This window comes from Mustela lutreola, chromosome 16 (assembly GCF_030435805.1).
Source record: "Mustela lutreola isolate mMusLut2 chromosome 16, mMusLut2.pri, whole genome shotgun sequence".
Classification (NCBI taxonomy): Eukaryota; Metazoa; Chordata; class Mammalia; order Carnivora; family Mustelidae; genus Mustela; species Mustela lutreola.
In genome coordinates this window covers 13,067,507-13,082,395 of record NC_081305.1, presented here as the reverse complement: position 1 = coordinate 13,082,395, position 14,889 = coordinate 13,067,507, and the positions used below count along the sequence as shown (strand labels likewise).

The window sequence follows — 14,889 nt, the reverse complement described above, 5'->3', positions numbered from 1 at the left end:
AAACAAACTGATCCATATAGTATAGAGATCTGTGAAATGGGAGCTCTAAAGCTGCCTTTTTCCTCACTTTTCACTTGTTTCTCTAAATTTTTGACAGTGAAGCCTTCTTATAAAGTAGAAAATATTTGTATTAATGAGTGCATATATGTTCTTCCACATCAAAGAAAAGAGGTTTATTAGAAAATAGGTTAGTATTTAGAAATTTCAAGTTCAATAGCTTTCTGATTCTCTATCTCCTTGGAGCTTATTTTTTTCATTTATTTGTACAGATGCTCCCTGAAATTTGTGTAACTCATGTCTACATGCTTAGGAGCTGTCCTCTTTCCTTTTAGTTAACTATCTTCATGCTTTGTGTTTGATCTGACAGCGTTCACTGAGTTTCAAGAAGGCAGTGACTTTCAGAAAGGACATTACAGTCCTTGTTTAAAGATACATCCTAGTAACCTGAAAAGATTGTGGTACATATTACTTACAAGCGATGTAAATTACATATACCTGCCTCCCTCATGCATCCAAACTCAGCTGGCCTTAAAATTCCTGCAGACTTTTTCCCCCACAAATGGGGAAATCAAAAGTTAGGGCAATTATTTGACCTCTAAGAACTTTTAGCAGACCAGTGACCAACCACTTCTTATTCAATCTACTATGCCAAACTACTTCCCTTTAAGAACAAGGAGAAAATCTGGACAAAATTATGAAAAACTGTGAGTTTAAAAGTACCAAAGCCAGTGACAAACAAAAAGAAAAAGGAAACCAAGAAATATATGCTCAACATTTGTGACTTTTTCCTATGGAATCCCTACAGAAGTTGAAAAACTAAAAAGAGCATTCAGAAAATTCACAGGTCTGTGAAGATAAAAATTGAAATATGGACTTGCTAGAGAGAAAAACATTGGAGAAGATTGGACTTGGTGAAACTTTCAGACTTTTGGTTAGTACTCTGACAAAGTTACACCCTGGGAACAAAAGTAAACTAACACAGACCCTCATTTCAAATTATTTTAATCTCTGCCTGGACAAAGAACATCTAGAATTGTTAGTTCTCCCCACATCTTTCCCAGAAGCAAATATATATTACTCTCACCAAAGGAAGAAAACATTATTCTAAGCTTTAAATATTTTGTGTATCTACAGTTTTGATATGCAAAGTCTAACAGTTAATTTAAAAGTAACCAGGCATACAAGGAGATAAGACTACTGAACAGAAAACTACGATATGCTTAATGTGCTCAAGGAACTAAAAGGCAAGATTTAAAATTTTGGTAAAACTAAAGAAAGTATAGAAGAGAACAAATGGAACTGATGACCTGAAAAATACAATTGGAATTAGGGACTCGGTGGATGGGCTTAACTGCTTATTAGAACAGATGAAGAGAGAATTGTGGAAGTGGGAGATATGTCAGAAGAAACCACCCAAAATGAAAAGGGAAAGGAATAAAAGGATGAAAAAACTCAACACACACAAAACAGACAATCATATCCAAAAATGGGCAGAAGATATGGACAGACACTTCTCCAATGAAGACATACAAATGGCTATCAGACATGAAAAAATGTTTGTCATCACTAGCCATCAAGGAGATTCAAATTAAAGCTACATTGAGATATCACCTTACACCAGTTAGAATGGCCAAAATTAGCAAGACAGGAAACAACATGTGTTGGAGAGGATGTGGAGAAAGGGGAACCCTCTTACACTGTTGGTGGGAATGCAAGTTGGTGAAGCCTCTTTGGAGAACAGTGTGGAGATTCCTCAAAATTAAAAATAGAGCTTCCCTATGACCCTGCCATTGCACTACTGGGTATTTACCCCAAAGATACAGATGTAGTGAAAAGAAGGGCCATCTGTACCCCAATGTTTATAGCAGCAATGGCCACGATCGCCAATGTGGAAAGAACCAAGATGCTCTTCAGTGGACGAATGGATAAGGAAGATGTGGTCCATATACACTATGGAGTATTATGCCTCCATCAGAAAGGACGAATACCCAACTTTTGTAGCAACATGGACGGGACTGGAAGAGATTATGCTGAGTGAAATAAGTCAAGCAGAGAGAATCAATTATCATATGGTTTCACTTATTTGTGGAGCATAACAAATAGCATGGAGGACATGGGGAGTTAGAGAGGAGAAGGGAGTTGGGGGAAATTGGAAGGGGAGGTGAATCATGAGAGTCTATGGACTCTGAAAAACAATCTGAGGGGTTTGAAGGGGCGTGGGGTGGGAGGTTGGGGAAACCAGGTGGTGGGTATTATAGAGGGCATGGATTGCATGGAGTACTGGGTGTGGTGCAAAAATAATGAATACTGTTATGCTGAAAATAAAAAATAAATTTTAAAAAAAGATTATAAACATAAAGCAAGATAAATAGAAAGACAACCACATCTAGACACATTATAGTAAAACTGCTTAAAACCAGAGACACAAAGACCATTTATTTGAAAAAGAATAATAGTAAACTGGCTGCTGACTCTCAGGCACTGCTGAGGGCAGGCTACCATTGTGAAAATAAGAGAACTACTAGCAAGTTTTCATTCTGAAAGGCCCCCTTCTCCCTTAATCCCCAGCACATGATCAGCAGATTGGAATATTCTCTGGGCAGTTTCACTAACTTCAAGGAAAGGCAGAAATAAACTGATAGTTGGGCATTTAAAATATCTGGTGGCCCTTGCTTGAGCGCATACAGTTTTAGTGCTTCACAAGGACTGAATGAAGCTGCGTCAAGAAAGCCTATAGGGGCACCTGGGTGCCTCAGTGGATTAAGCCTCTGCCTTCAGCTCCAGTCATGATCTCAGGGTCCTAGGATCGAGCCCCGCATCGGGCTCCCTGCTCAGCAAGGAGCCTGCTTCCCCCTCTCTCTCTGCCTGCCTCTCTCCCTGCTTGTGATCTCTCTCTCTCTCTCTGTCAAATAAATAAATAAAATATTAAAAAAAAAAAAAAAAGAAAGAAAGAAAAGAAAAGAAAAGAAAAGAAAGCCTGTAATGTAGCAGCAGGGAACCAGAAAACATGAGGTTGAGAACCTGGAAGAGACAAAGGCAATACAGTGAGAAGAAAGCTTAAAATGGTCATTAGTAATCTCAGGAAAATAAAAGATGACTTTTTTTTTTCCATGAATAAGAGCAGGGTGATATATTTTTTAAAGGAGCAATAAAATTGTCATAGAAGTTAAAAATACAGTCACATAAGGGAAAATTTTGATAAAAGAATTGAAAAATAAAATTGAGAAGCTGTTAGAGAGTAGAACAACAGGAGGGAAAGCTAGAAACATTTTCTTAGAACCATATGACTTTGCAAATTATTCGTATGTGTACATTTCATAAAAATTTGAAAATTTAAATCTTGCTTCAGGAAAGTATTAAGCTATTACCATTTGAGTAAGAAAACATAGTATATATGTAAATGGGCTTTTTTTTTTTTTTTTTAAGTCATAAAGAATCTCTGGAAAGATATGCAGAAAACCACCAACAGTGGTTGCCTCTCGGGATGGCAGCTAGTGTCCATCAACAGACAGGAGAGAGAGAGAGATTCTTGACCCTTATACTCATTTGAGTTTTACGCTGTATACCTGTATTATTTACTTACAAAGAAAAACTTCTAAGAAATAAAGAAATTGAGAATGAAATGGAATCAAGAGAGCAAACAAAGTTAAAATTACATGGGCGCTAAAGAGAGTGCCCATATCCTTTTAGGACAGGTTCTTTCTTCAATAAATACAAATGCATGTCTTCTTACCATGCAATTGACATTATCCTTGTAGAACAAATGGAAAAAGAAAAAAACCACTCATGCTGCCACCAAGCATATAATCACTCTTAAATTTTCAGTGTATATCTTCTGAAACATCACTGTGTGTGTATATGTTTGTGTATTTCTAACCCCTCCCATTGGATAACAGTACTTCATTACCAGCTATTTTCACTCAGCAATGAAGTATAGTCAAGTTCAATATGAATCATTAAGGAATATTCCTGTTCAGATCATTTCAGTGACTGATTTTATTTCATCTCTTGGATCCACCACAGTTGATTCATTAATCCCCTACTGATAAATTGTTTCCAGTTTTTCACCACCGTAAACAATGCTCGTGTCCTCATTGCCAATCGCATTCCTCACCGTTTCCTTAAACTGAGCTTCTAGAAATGATCCTTTGGCATGAACATCACTAAAAGACTTGACATATCTTGTGAAATTATCTCCTAGAAAATTTATACCAATTTACATCCTGCCCCCAGCAGTGCTGAAGCATGTCACTGTCTCCCAGACCCTTGCCAGCATTTGGTTTATTTTTGCCAAATCTGGCAGATGGAGAAAAAAAAAAAAAGTCTTATTGTAAGTGCTTCTTGGGCTTCCTGGTAGGGCTGAGTATTTTCATGTATTTATTGACAAAAAAAATTTTTTTGAACACCTTCCTCATGCCTGGTGCTGTGCTAACTGAAGTGAGAGGCATCAAAACACACAGGATGGTCTCTTTCTTTGAAGGGTTTACAATCTCAGAAGAGGAAATGAATACACAACCAATCCAGTCTTACGGTGCACTGTGTTATGATATGTACCCACAGGGAGGAAGGGATTAATTCTTCTATAAAACTTAAAGTGTTCATACATGAAACATTTGAGTGGAGACTGGAAGGAGGAGGCGGAAGACCAAGAAAGGGGGTGTGCGATCCCCGAGACTAGCGTGGTTAAATGCAGTGATGACGTTCGGTACCTTTGGGAATGATGGGTGAGCTGGTAGGGCAGAAGCCGGGGGTGCATGTTGAAAATTGACAGTGCCTAGGAAGGAAGCCTGGACAAGTGCACTGGGGCCCTCTTATGAAGAACTGGGGACAGATTCTCCAGACCAAAGGCTTCTGTCTGGTATTCCAGTCTTGTTTATAGGCTGCCATGTTGCACATGGAGTAAGTGGCAAATATCCACCATGAACCCTAGAAATTATATGTAAAGTGTGTGTGTGTGTGTGTGTGTGTTTACATTTTCTGTGGTGGGTTTCCATCGCATTCTCGAAGGGAATAAAGGATTCGACACCATTGGTCCAGACCTTGGAGAGCCTTCCAGTATCTTCAGCAGGAGAGGCGCAGGGTCAGGCCTGGGAGAAAGAACCCTGTCACTACTGAAGACTGGGGAGGACACCAGCAGGAAAGGGAACTGGATGTGAAGTTTTGATAGATAATGTTAATAATACCCTCCATTTATTGAGCTTTTACTCTATGGTAGACAAAATGCTGGATGCTTGGCACCTATTTTATTTCATCTTCAAACAGCACATTTAACAATGAGGAAACTGAAATGGATTTTTTAATTAGTCCTGGATCACGTGGCTACAAATGGCAGAGTCCATAGTCGACCACCAAGTCATGTGACTTCAGAGCCCACTCCTGTAAACATTACCCTTCCCTGGCTCTCTTATAAAGCCCCAGCACCGTTTCTTTCACACTTCATCTCCTAATTCTCAGTTAATTATTTTAAGTAGCAAAGTGACTCACTTCAGGGAAGAGAATCAAATGAGTCGAGATAGCATTTAGCAGACGGAAAAAGAGAGAGGCCTCTGTGACTGTTCATTGTCATTATTCCACAAAGAATTGATCGTCTGCTGAGATAATCGCATTAATCCAAAGAAATCCCTAGCTCTGCACAGTGGTTCCTGTTGTTATTTGTGCCTTCTCATTCCATGGAAGGACATTCTTGCAGATTTTAACTGGCAAACAAGTCATTTTGGAGAAAGCCCACAGCATTCTCTTCAAGCTCCACGGTCATTTGCACCATGGAAGAGGAGGTCTGCCTAAGTACATTCCCACTCATTTATTGTTGAGATGACATGTGCAAACAATAGCACTCACTTCCACCTTTCATGGCAAGTATTAAAAACACCATGAGGAAACATGACTGTATTACCTTGGGAGCTGAGCGCTGCCTCAGAAGTGCGCTGATGCACTATTATCAGGTAAAAAGCAGACGTTATCTTCAGACACGTGAAATGTCAGGGTGTCACACTCAGCACCAGCAGGCACGGAATTCTGAATCGCAGAAGACCATCACCCTTCCATGTCTCACAGTCCCGTGGGCGCGCATGTACTAACCTTCTGTATGTGTTGTTCACGGGCTGCTCTAAGGACTCAGCCTTTTTACCCCCGATTCTCGGAAAAAACCAGAACCAGAGACAGCGATTGCTGAAGTTTAGATGGAGGCTTCGGAAAGCTCATGTTTATCATTTTTGGAACAAATATGTGAAACCCTAAGGGCTCATCTCATCCACTAAGGGTAATCTCCCCACCTTTTTTGTTCTGTTTTGCTTGTTTCAGAGGTAATTCAGTGATTCATCAGCGGCATGTAACACCCAGGGTTCGTCACACCCGGTGCCCTCCTTAATGCCCCTCACCCAGTCACCTCCTCCCCCCCCCACCTCTCCTCCAGCAACCCTTAGTATGTTTCCTATAGTTAAGAGCCTCTTGTGGTTTGCCTCCCTCTCTGTTTTCATCTTCTTTTTCCTTCCCTTCCCCCATGTCCATCTGCTTTGTTTCTTAAATTCCACATATGAATGAAATCATGTATTTGTCCTTCTCTGATGGACTTATTTCACTTAGCATAATACCCTCTAGTTCCATCCACATCATTGCAAATGCCAAGATTTCATTCTTTTTGAAGGTTGAGTAGTACTCCGTGTGTGTGTGTGTGTGTGTGTGCGCGTGTGTGTGCGCGCACTACATCTTTATCCATTCATCTGTTGATGGACATCTGGGCTCTTTCCAAAGTTTGGCTACTGTGGACATTGCTGCTATAAACATTGGGGTGCACGTGCCCTTTCAAATCACTGTTTGTATCCTTTGGATAAACACCTAATAGTGCAATTGCTGGGTTGTAGCATAGTTCTATTTTTAACTTTTTGAGGAATCACCATACTGTCCTCCAGAGTGAGCCTAATCCCTTTGAAGGGCTCATCGGATCCACTAAGGATAATCTCCCCATCTTAAAATCAGTGGACGTGGAACCTTAACGCTATCTCCAAAATCCCTTTATAGCACCTAGATTCATGTTCGATTAAATAACTGGGAAAAGATACCTGTACACCAGGACACAGACACCTTGGGAGCCACCTTACAACTCTGCCTTCCACAGACACTCACATGCTGTTTCTCTTCTGGCAAGGGTAGTGTCTGTCATGTGCTTCCTTAGCATCCCTCTTTGTTTCCTCAGTTTTGTAATCTATTATTTTTAGCAAATACAGCGAGCCTATAATCATGTGTCATGTGGAGCATTTCATATTTTGGTGAAATGATGACAATGACGTCATTTGTGAGGACTTACCCTGTTAGACGCTGCTCCAAGTCTCACATGCCAGACCTCGCTGAAGCATCACCACGGTCAGCACCGAGGGGAGGGTGCAGCTGGTGTCACAAGCTCCAGATGAGAACACTGAGCCCGGGCATGGCTAAGTAACATGCCCAAGATCCAGTGGTTGGAAAGCAGTGGCGCTGGGACTCGAACCCACATCCCTTTCCTTCAGAGCCCTTCTGCCTAACCCATGTCCTTCATCTTACTCTATTGGGGTTTTGAAAGGTTGTGCAGTGTCCCCCATAGCTATGATGATCATCATTCATCCGTTCCTTCTCCCATCAGAACTGCCATCTAATTACAGAAAATATCACATATGCCAAGTCCTTCCTAGTAGCAAAGGACATCCCTAAAAGTCAAAGAGCAAAGAGACACAAGGGTGTTAGAGCAGTTTAAAGCTTGACTTTGGAGAAGAATAGTCCAGTACCTTAGCAGTTGGCATTTTAATGTGCCTTGTTCGTGAGCTCTATGGTATACTTTGCTGCTTGTTTTTATGCCAAACATTGATTAATAAGCTTCATCGAAAAGAAAGCTCTCCAATTCAGCCCTTGAGAACAACTTCATATCTTCTTTCCAGAGTAGCCAACCTGTGTCAGCAGGAATCAGGACAGAAATGGTACGCATCCATTGAAAACTAATGTCCCCTGACTCGAAATAGCACTTAAGCTGGTGACACCCTATCTTCGTTGTGAACAGAGGATTGACCTGTGCTACTGGCTAGAGGAGGAAAATAAATGGCTATAACAGGACAGAACCTTCTTCTGAAAGGCATTTGCTTTTTGATAAAAGAAGGAAAAAATGGCATTGATTTATGTTTTGTAAGCTGAGTCTCATAAGTGAGCAAAACTATGTAGAATGCTCCAAGACCACTAATTTGGGAATAAGGGCCAACAGCTGAGATGATCTGGTCTAGAACTTTCTTATTTTTTCTTGAAGCTGCCCTTCCATTTTTCCTAACAGCAGACAGGTATGAACCCCAGGCCTACAATTCCCCATAGGAGTTGAAATACCAAGTTATGCGTCCATTTCTGTGTTCTGATGGAGTAAATTCTTCACCTTCCAAAATCTGAGATCCAGGGGGAAAAAAGTGAACAGGGCAAAGGGGATCAGGAGTACTGGGGGGAAGGTTTGCAATTTAAAATGTGATAGGCAGAGTAGATTTCGTTGAGAGGTATCATTTGGCCAAAGACCTTAGGGAGGAAAGAGTGAGCTATGAGAGTCTAAGTGGTTAATGGAAATAGATTGGTGGGCATCACTCTCAACTCTATTAATGAGTCCTGTCATTTATTTCAAAATGAGTTTGAAACATTAGCAAATGAAATTCCATTGATTATGAAATAATATATATTAAAACTTCCTGCATTGTGTTCATTAATGAAAGTTGTTCATCCTCACTATAACATCATAGAAACTTTGCCCTTGAAAAACATTTGTTTTAAAAATTACAGATTCCAGGTAAGATGCTGTACCTTCTGTTGGTATCTCAGAATTTTGAGACTAAGGCAGATCATTAATATAAGCTTGTTAGAGGGCGCCTGGGTGGCTCAGTGGGTTAAGCCGCTGCCTTCGGCTCAGGTCATGATCTCAGGGTCCTGGAATCAAGTCCCGCATCGGGCTCTCTGCTCAGCAGGGAGGCTGCTTCCTCCTCTCTCTCTCTCTCTCTGCCTGCCTCTCTGCCTACTTGTGATCTCTGTCTGTCAAATAAATAAATAAATAAATAATTTTTTTAAAAATGATAAGCTTGTTAGAGAACTGGACTGTCATCCTGAGAAAGAGATATAAAGAACCTTCACAGAGCATTCAAAAGTGGAATTGTAGGTTTGCTCTTCAGAATCAGATTGCTTTCTGAAAAAAAGAAAAGCCAACAAACACCCAGCTGCTTTGATTCAAAAAAATAATGTTTGTCTCTGATGTGCAGTGCCAGCCATTTGAAGCCATTCGACATGAACAGAATGAAAAGCCAAGAATATCTTCACTGTTAACTTGTAGTCTTGTGTTGCAGGCACACAAAAAGTCCCTGTGGACGGTTGAACCCAGTGAGGGCATGGTTCCCCCGGAAACCGATCTTCAGCTGACACTGACGGCCAACGTGAACGACATCCTGACATTCAAAGACACGGTCGTTTTGGACGTAGAAAATAGCAACACTTACCGGATTCCTGTCCAGGCTTCTGGAGTTGGTTCCACCATTGTCTCAGATAAGCCCTTTGCTCCAGAACTCAATTTGGGAGCACATTTTAGGTAGGGAGACTTCCTGGGTTGATTCTTACAGACACTAGAGATGTTGCATTAGCTGAGCATCTCCTCTACCTCGAAAAACTTTTATTTCTTTTTAAAGATTTTATTTATTTATTTGACAGAGAGAGATCACAAGTAGGCAGTGAGGCAGGCAGAGAAAGAGAAAGGGGGAAGCAGGCTCCACGCTGAACAGAGACGCCGATGCAGGACTCAATCCCAGGACCCTGAGATTATGACCTGAGCCAAAGATAGAGGCTTAACCCATAAAGCCGCCCAGGCATCCTGAAAAACTATTTTAAGTAAATAGAACTAGCGTCTTTAGCCTCCCCTCCCTTTTCCTGTCTTTAATCTCCCTCCAAATGGGTACATTATCTGCCAGAAGACATTTCCTAGGCACAGCGGAGTGGAGTTCTCTAGGCTGTATCCCTCCACACTAGAGAAGAGAATTCTGGAAGTTCGTTTTTCTCTCAAACATATAGTGGCTTCTTTGTGACAAATTTAGAATCTCAACCCTGATGTCTCCTCTTCTGCTAATTCCTCTCCATGAATGTAGAAAACACAGACGCAACTCGGTAGTGACCTGAGTAGAGTATAACTTGGAAGATTAAAAATGTATATTATCAGTTATTACAAGGCTGGTAATTTTTCTGGTATTTAACAGGGGAGGATATATGTGGGGGTTTATTCAAGGCTCCCCAGAGAAGTCACATGGCTGCTGCTAGTGGACTCTTGGGGGCCAGCTGAATCTGGCCTGTCTGTGGCAATACTGTGAACAGATCTCCTGGCTGGTGTAACAGGCCTTGAAACCAAGATGGACACGCTATACTTATAGAGGATGTACCTGACAAAAATCAGTTAGGGGCCCTCCCCAAAAGCCCATCCACACCCCTTTTCCTCTGCTCCATCTAAAACACAGGACACTTGATTGAAACTACATTAACCAATAGGCATGAAGTAACAGGCGAGTCAGATCGTTGAATTGCACATGTTTTGAGAGAAGCATCCAATTACAGTTTTTGTGTCAACTAGGTATAAAAATACTCCTCTCCACCCATCTAGTGGCCATAAGCTAGGGCATTTTGTCATTGCATACCATGCTTCTATTTCCAAATTTCTTGTTAAGTGCACTCAAATATAATTATAGAAAACAATACACTGCATGCCAGACTTAATTACATGTTCTCCTTAGTCTCCAAATAGTGTCAGATAGCCCCCGAGGATTTTCTGACACTTGCCTAGAAATGGAGGGTTAGCTAATGGCTGTCTATGAATGCAGAAGCAAACAGCAGCTTTTAGCTGCCAATTTCTCCTCTGGACAAACCCTGCTGTTACTCTTTTCACCATAAAATCATGATGCCAGCCACCTCCAGGAGAAGCATCAAAAACAGGGGTGAGCAAACAGCAGCCCACTGCCTGCTCCTGTAAATGCAGTCTTACTGGCACACAGCCATGCCCATTCCTACACAGACATTTTCTGTGGCTCCTTTCACACTACAATGGAGAGTTGAGCTGTCATGACAGACCACATGGCCTACAAAGTCTGAAGTATTTATTATTCATCTCTTTACAGAAACAGTTGGCCAACTTTTTGAACGTAATTGTCTGAAGAAAAACCCATATGGCGCCTCTTCTGGTTGCGTATATTGGGGCAACGCCCTTAAATTTTCAGAGCTTCTATTTCTTTACCTATAAGATGGGAGAAGATATTATTACTGGGTTGCTGTGAGGATGAAAGATACACCTACCATGTACAAGTGACAGAGATACTGCCTGCTTTATAAATAGTTTGTATTATTTATTATTTCCCTAAAGCCTGGACTTAACCATGAAGTCAAGCTACTGTAGTAAACACGCTCTATGGACACATAATTAGATAGAAATGGTTACATCTGACAGCTGGCAAATACTCATTATTTATCTGATGCTTCAACTTACTTATTAGATATGATGCTATTTGTAATGAGAAACAGAGGGGATGAAGTCTCAAAGCCTGATAAAATTTTAAAAATAAAAAAGTCCTCCATTCTGAGATGAGTTTTCTCCCTGGGGGAAAAAAAAACTTAAGTAAGCTTATAAATCAGTTATTTTATTTTATTTTTATTTTTCTAGGATTTTTTTTGAGTGATTAATTTTTTTTATTTATTTTCAGCATAACAGTATTCTTTATTTTTGCACCACACCCAGTGCTCCATGCAATCCATGCCCTCTATAATACCCACCACCTGGTTCCCCCAACCTCCCATCCCCCGCCCCTTCAAACCCCTCAGATTGTTTTTCAGAGTCCATAGTCTCTCATGATTCACCTCCCCTTCCAATTTCCCCCAATTCCCTTCTCCTCTCTAACTCCCCAAGTCCTCCGTGCTATTTGTTATGTTCCACAAATAAGTGAAGCCATATGATAATTGACTCTCTCTGCTTGACTTATTTCACACAGCATAATCTCTTCCAGTCCCGTCCATGTTGTTACAAAAGTTGGGTATTCGTCCTTTCTGATGGAGGCTAATACTCCATAGCGTATATGGACCACATCTTCCTTATCCATTTGTCCGTTGAAGGGCATCTTGGTTCTTTCCACAGTTTGGTGACCGTGGCCATTGCTGCTATAAATATTGGGGTACAGATGGCCCTTCTTTTCACTACATTTGTATCTTTGGGGTAAACACCCAGTAGTACAATTGCAGGGTCATAGGGAAGCTCTATTTTTAAATTCTTGAGGAATCTCCACACTGTTCTCCAAAGAGGCTTCACCAACTTGCATTCTAACCAACAGTTCCCCTTTCTCCACATCCCCTCCAACACATGTTGTTTCCTGTCTTGCTAATTTTGGCCATTCTAACTGGTGTATGGTGGTATCTAAATGTGGTTTTGATTTGAATCTCCCTGATGGCTAGTGATGATGAACATTTTTTCATGTGTCTGATAGCCATTTGTATGTCTTCATTGGAGAAATGTTTGTTCATAGCTTCTGCCCATTTTTTGATATGATTATATGTTTTGTATGTGTTGAGTTTGAGATTTTATATATTTATTTGAGAAAGAGAGATAGAGATAGCAACAGAGAACATAAGCAGGAAGGAGAAGGGAGAGGCAGGTTCCGTGCTGAGCAGGGAGCCTGATGTGGGACTTGATCCCAGGACCCTGGGATCATGACCTGAGCTGAAAGCAGATGCTGAGATGAAGGCAGATTAATCAACTGAGCTACCCAAGTGCCCCTAAATCAGTTTTTAAAAAAATACTAAACAAAATCATGTTTGAGCCAAGTTCTTAGAAATCCCGTGCCTCACAAAGAGCCAATCAAGAGGTTCTTTATAAATATTTATAGTATAGATGAATGAACAAAAAAATGAATTCATGAATGAAATAGCAGCATTTTTAAAGGACTAGTCTAGGAAAAATGACTAATCCAGCTGAGGTTGTGGTCCATCATACAGTCCCCTTGAGCTCTGGCCGGGCTTGCTGGGTATATGTGGTTTCTCTTCCAAGTGCCCTTCAAGTTGAGCACATCACAAGGTATTTTGCTCAGTCAGTGGAAATTTACTCAACAGGGGTTGAAATATATTTCTCCTCCAGGAGGTATTTTGTCTTCCTATCACTCCTCAGAATCATTTCTCATAAATTAGAGTGGTTTTCGCACATACTGTGTCTGTGTTCTGTGCCCTGTCCCTGGTGATGGAAACTCAGGGACCAGACCCAGGTGCCGGACTCAAGGCTGTGGACTCCATTATGTTTTAATGGACATAAAAGTGTCCTGTGTTAAAAGTGTTACTGCGGAGCCTCCTCATAGCCTCATCATGTAGCCTTCCTAAATTAAAAAAAATAATAATGTCCATTTCTTTACTCCCTTTTTAAGTACTTTCAGAGGAGTAAATCCCAAGTGTGGTAAACTGAACAGAACACCCCAAAGCTGAGTGCTCTCAACCCCTGCCTCCTCTTTTCCAGCCTGGACACCTACTATTACCGCTTCAAGTTGACCAACAAAGGGCGTCGGGTCCAACAGTTGTTCTGGATGAATGAAGATTTTCGTCCACAGGGCAAGCTGAGCAAGAAGGGCCGGGCTAAGAAGGGTCTTGCTAAGAGCCAGCCCCAACCTCAGGGCTCCCAGGAGTCCAGGGTGCCCCTGGGCCCCGTGTTTCAGCTCCATCCCGTCAGAATGGAGCTGTACCCTGACCAGACGATCGATGTGATACTCGAAGGCTATTCTGCTACTCCCAGGGTAAGAGGATAGCACATTTAGAAGCTATTTTTCCCCTAAATAAATCTTTGCTCTATTTCTTAGGAGAGTCCCTTGACATTTATCTGAAGAAAGGATGTGGTTGCTCATTTCACACAGCACGGAGTTACCATGGCAGCACCCATTGCTCTCAGGGTTCAGCTCTGCTCAGTTTTCTGTTTGTTTCTACAGCTACCATGAGCCCAACCTTACACTGCCATTTCAAGTAGGTTCTCCTCCCCAGGGTCAGCAGGGACCAGCCAGCAAGTCTTTGGCAGAGGGATAGCCAGCGTTCAGCCAAAGCTAAGCCTCCTCTCAACACTTAGCAATATTAATTTCACATTTCTTCAAAAAGGATGTTTTTAGAGACACTCTCAGGCAACTCTCCTATCTAAGGATTGGGACATCCTTGGTCCCTTCCCTCTCAACCTCACACAACAGTTTCCTATTTATAACCATCATTGTTTTGCTTGTCAACTAAAAAACTGAGTTATTATCAGCTTTGATGTCCTGCTCATATTTATATCATCACTATTCTGCTTTAAACATTTAAGCAGTTCCAAATCATTGTCTGTTTATTTGTATTCCCTCATAGAAATTGGAAACCATCAAAAAAATAAAAGAAAAGTCCTAAATCACACCTGAGCCTCTTCTACCTCACAAATGCGAGCTCTGTGGATACAAAATGATCATGCTTGAGCTCCTGCTGGTGTCACTCAAGTAGGAGGTGATACTGAACTTTTTCCTCATGCAATAGGAAATGGGAGAAATTGGTCTCCCAGCAGACAAGATGGGAAAGCCCGTCCCTTGCCTTAGCTCCTCTAGGGTCACAGACTTTATTTGCTTTACATTCTTTCTTCGCAGAGCATTTTCAGGCAAAACACATCCTCAGTGCAAAAATGAAAAGGTTATTTCCCATTGTGGAATAAATAATGTGCTCTTTCTTTCTGGTATTCAGGGATTCAGCCAACTTTTACCGAGTACGTACCCCACGACAAACACTGTGCTAGGCACTGAGGCTGCATGATGGCTAGAACGCAGCCCCTCATCTCAAGACACCGGCAGTCTGTTGCGGGAGCACATCTACAATGTTGTTCTCGAGAGCTGATCG

General features: G+C 41.3%; 1 protein-coding gene across 3 annotated transcripts in view; it reads left to right on the top strand.

Moving 5' to 3' along the window:
- HYDIN (HYDIN axonemal central pair apparatus protein) overlaps positions 1 to 14,889 on the top strand; it is a 385,540-nt gene that overhangs the window by 210,949 nt on the left and 159,702 nt on the right. For all 3 annotated transcript variants that reach the window (XM_059150954.1, XM_059150956.1, XM_059150955.1), the window contains 2 exons: positions 9,333 to 9,571; positions 13,508 to 13,781. In XM_059150954.1, the coding sequence (XP_059006937.1) occupies positions 9,333 to 9,571; positions 13,508 to 13,781 (513 nt within the window). The remainder of the gene's footprint in view (positions 1 to 9,332; positions 9,572 to 13,507; positions 13,782 to 14,889) is intronic.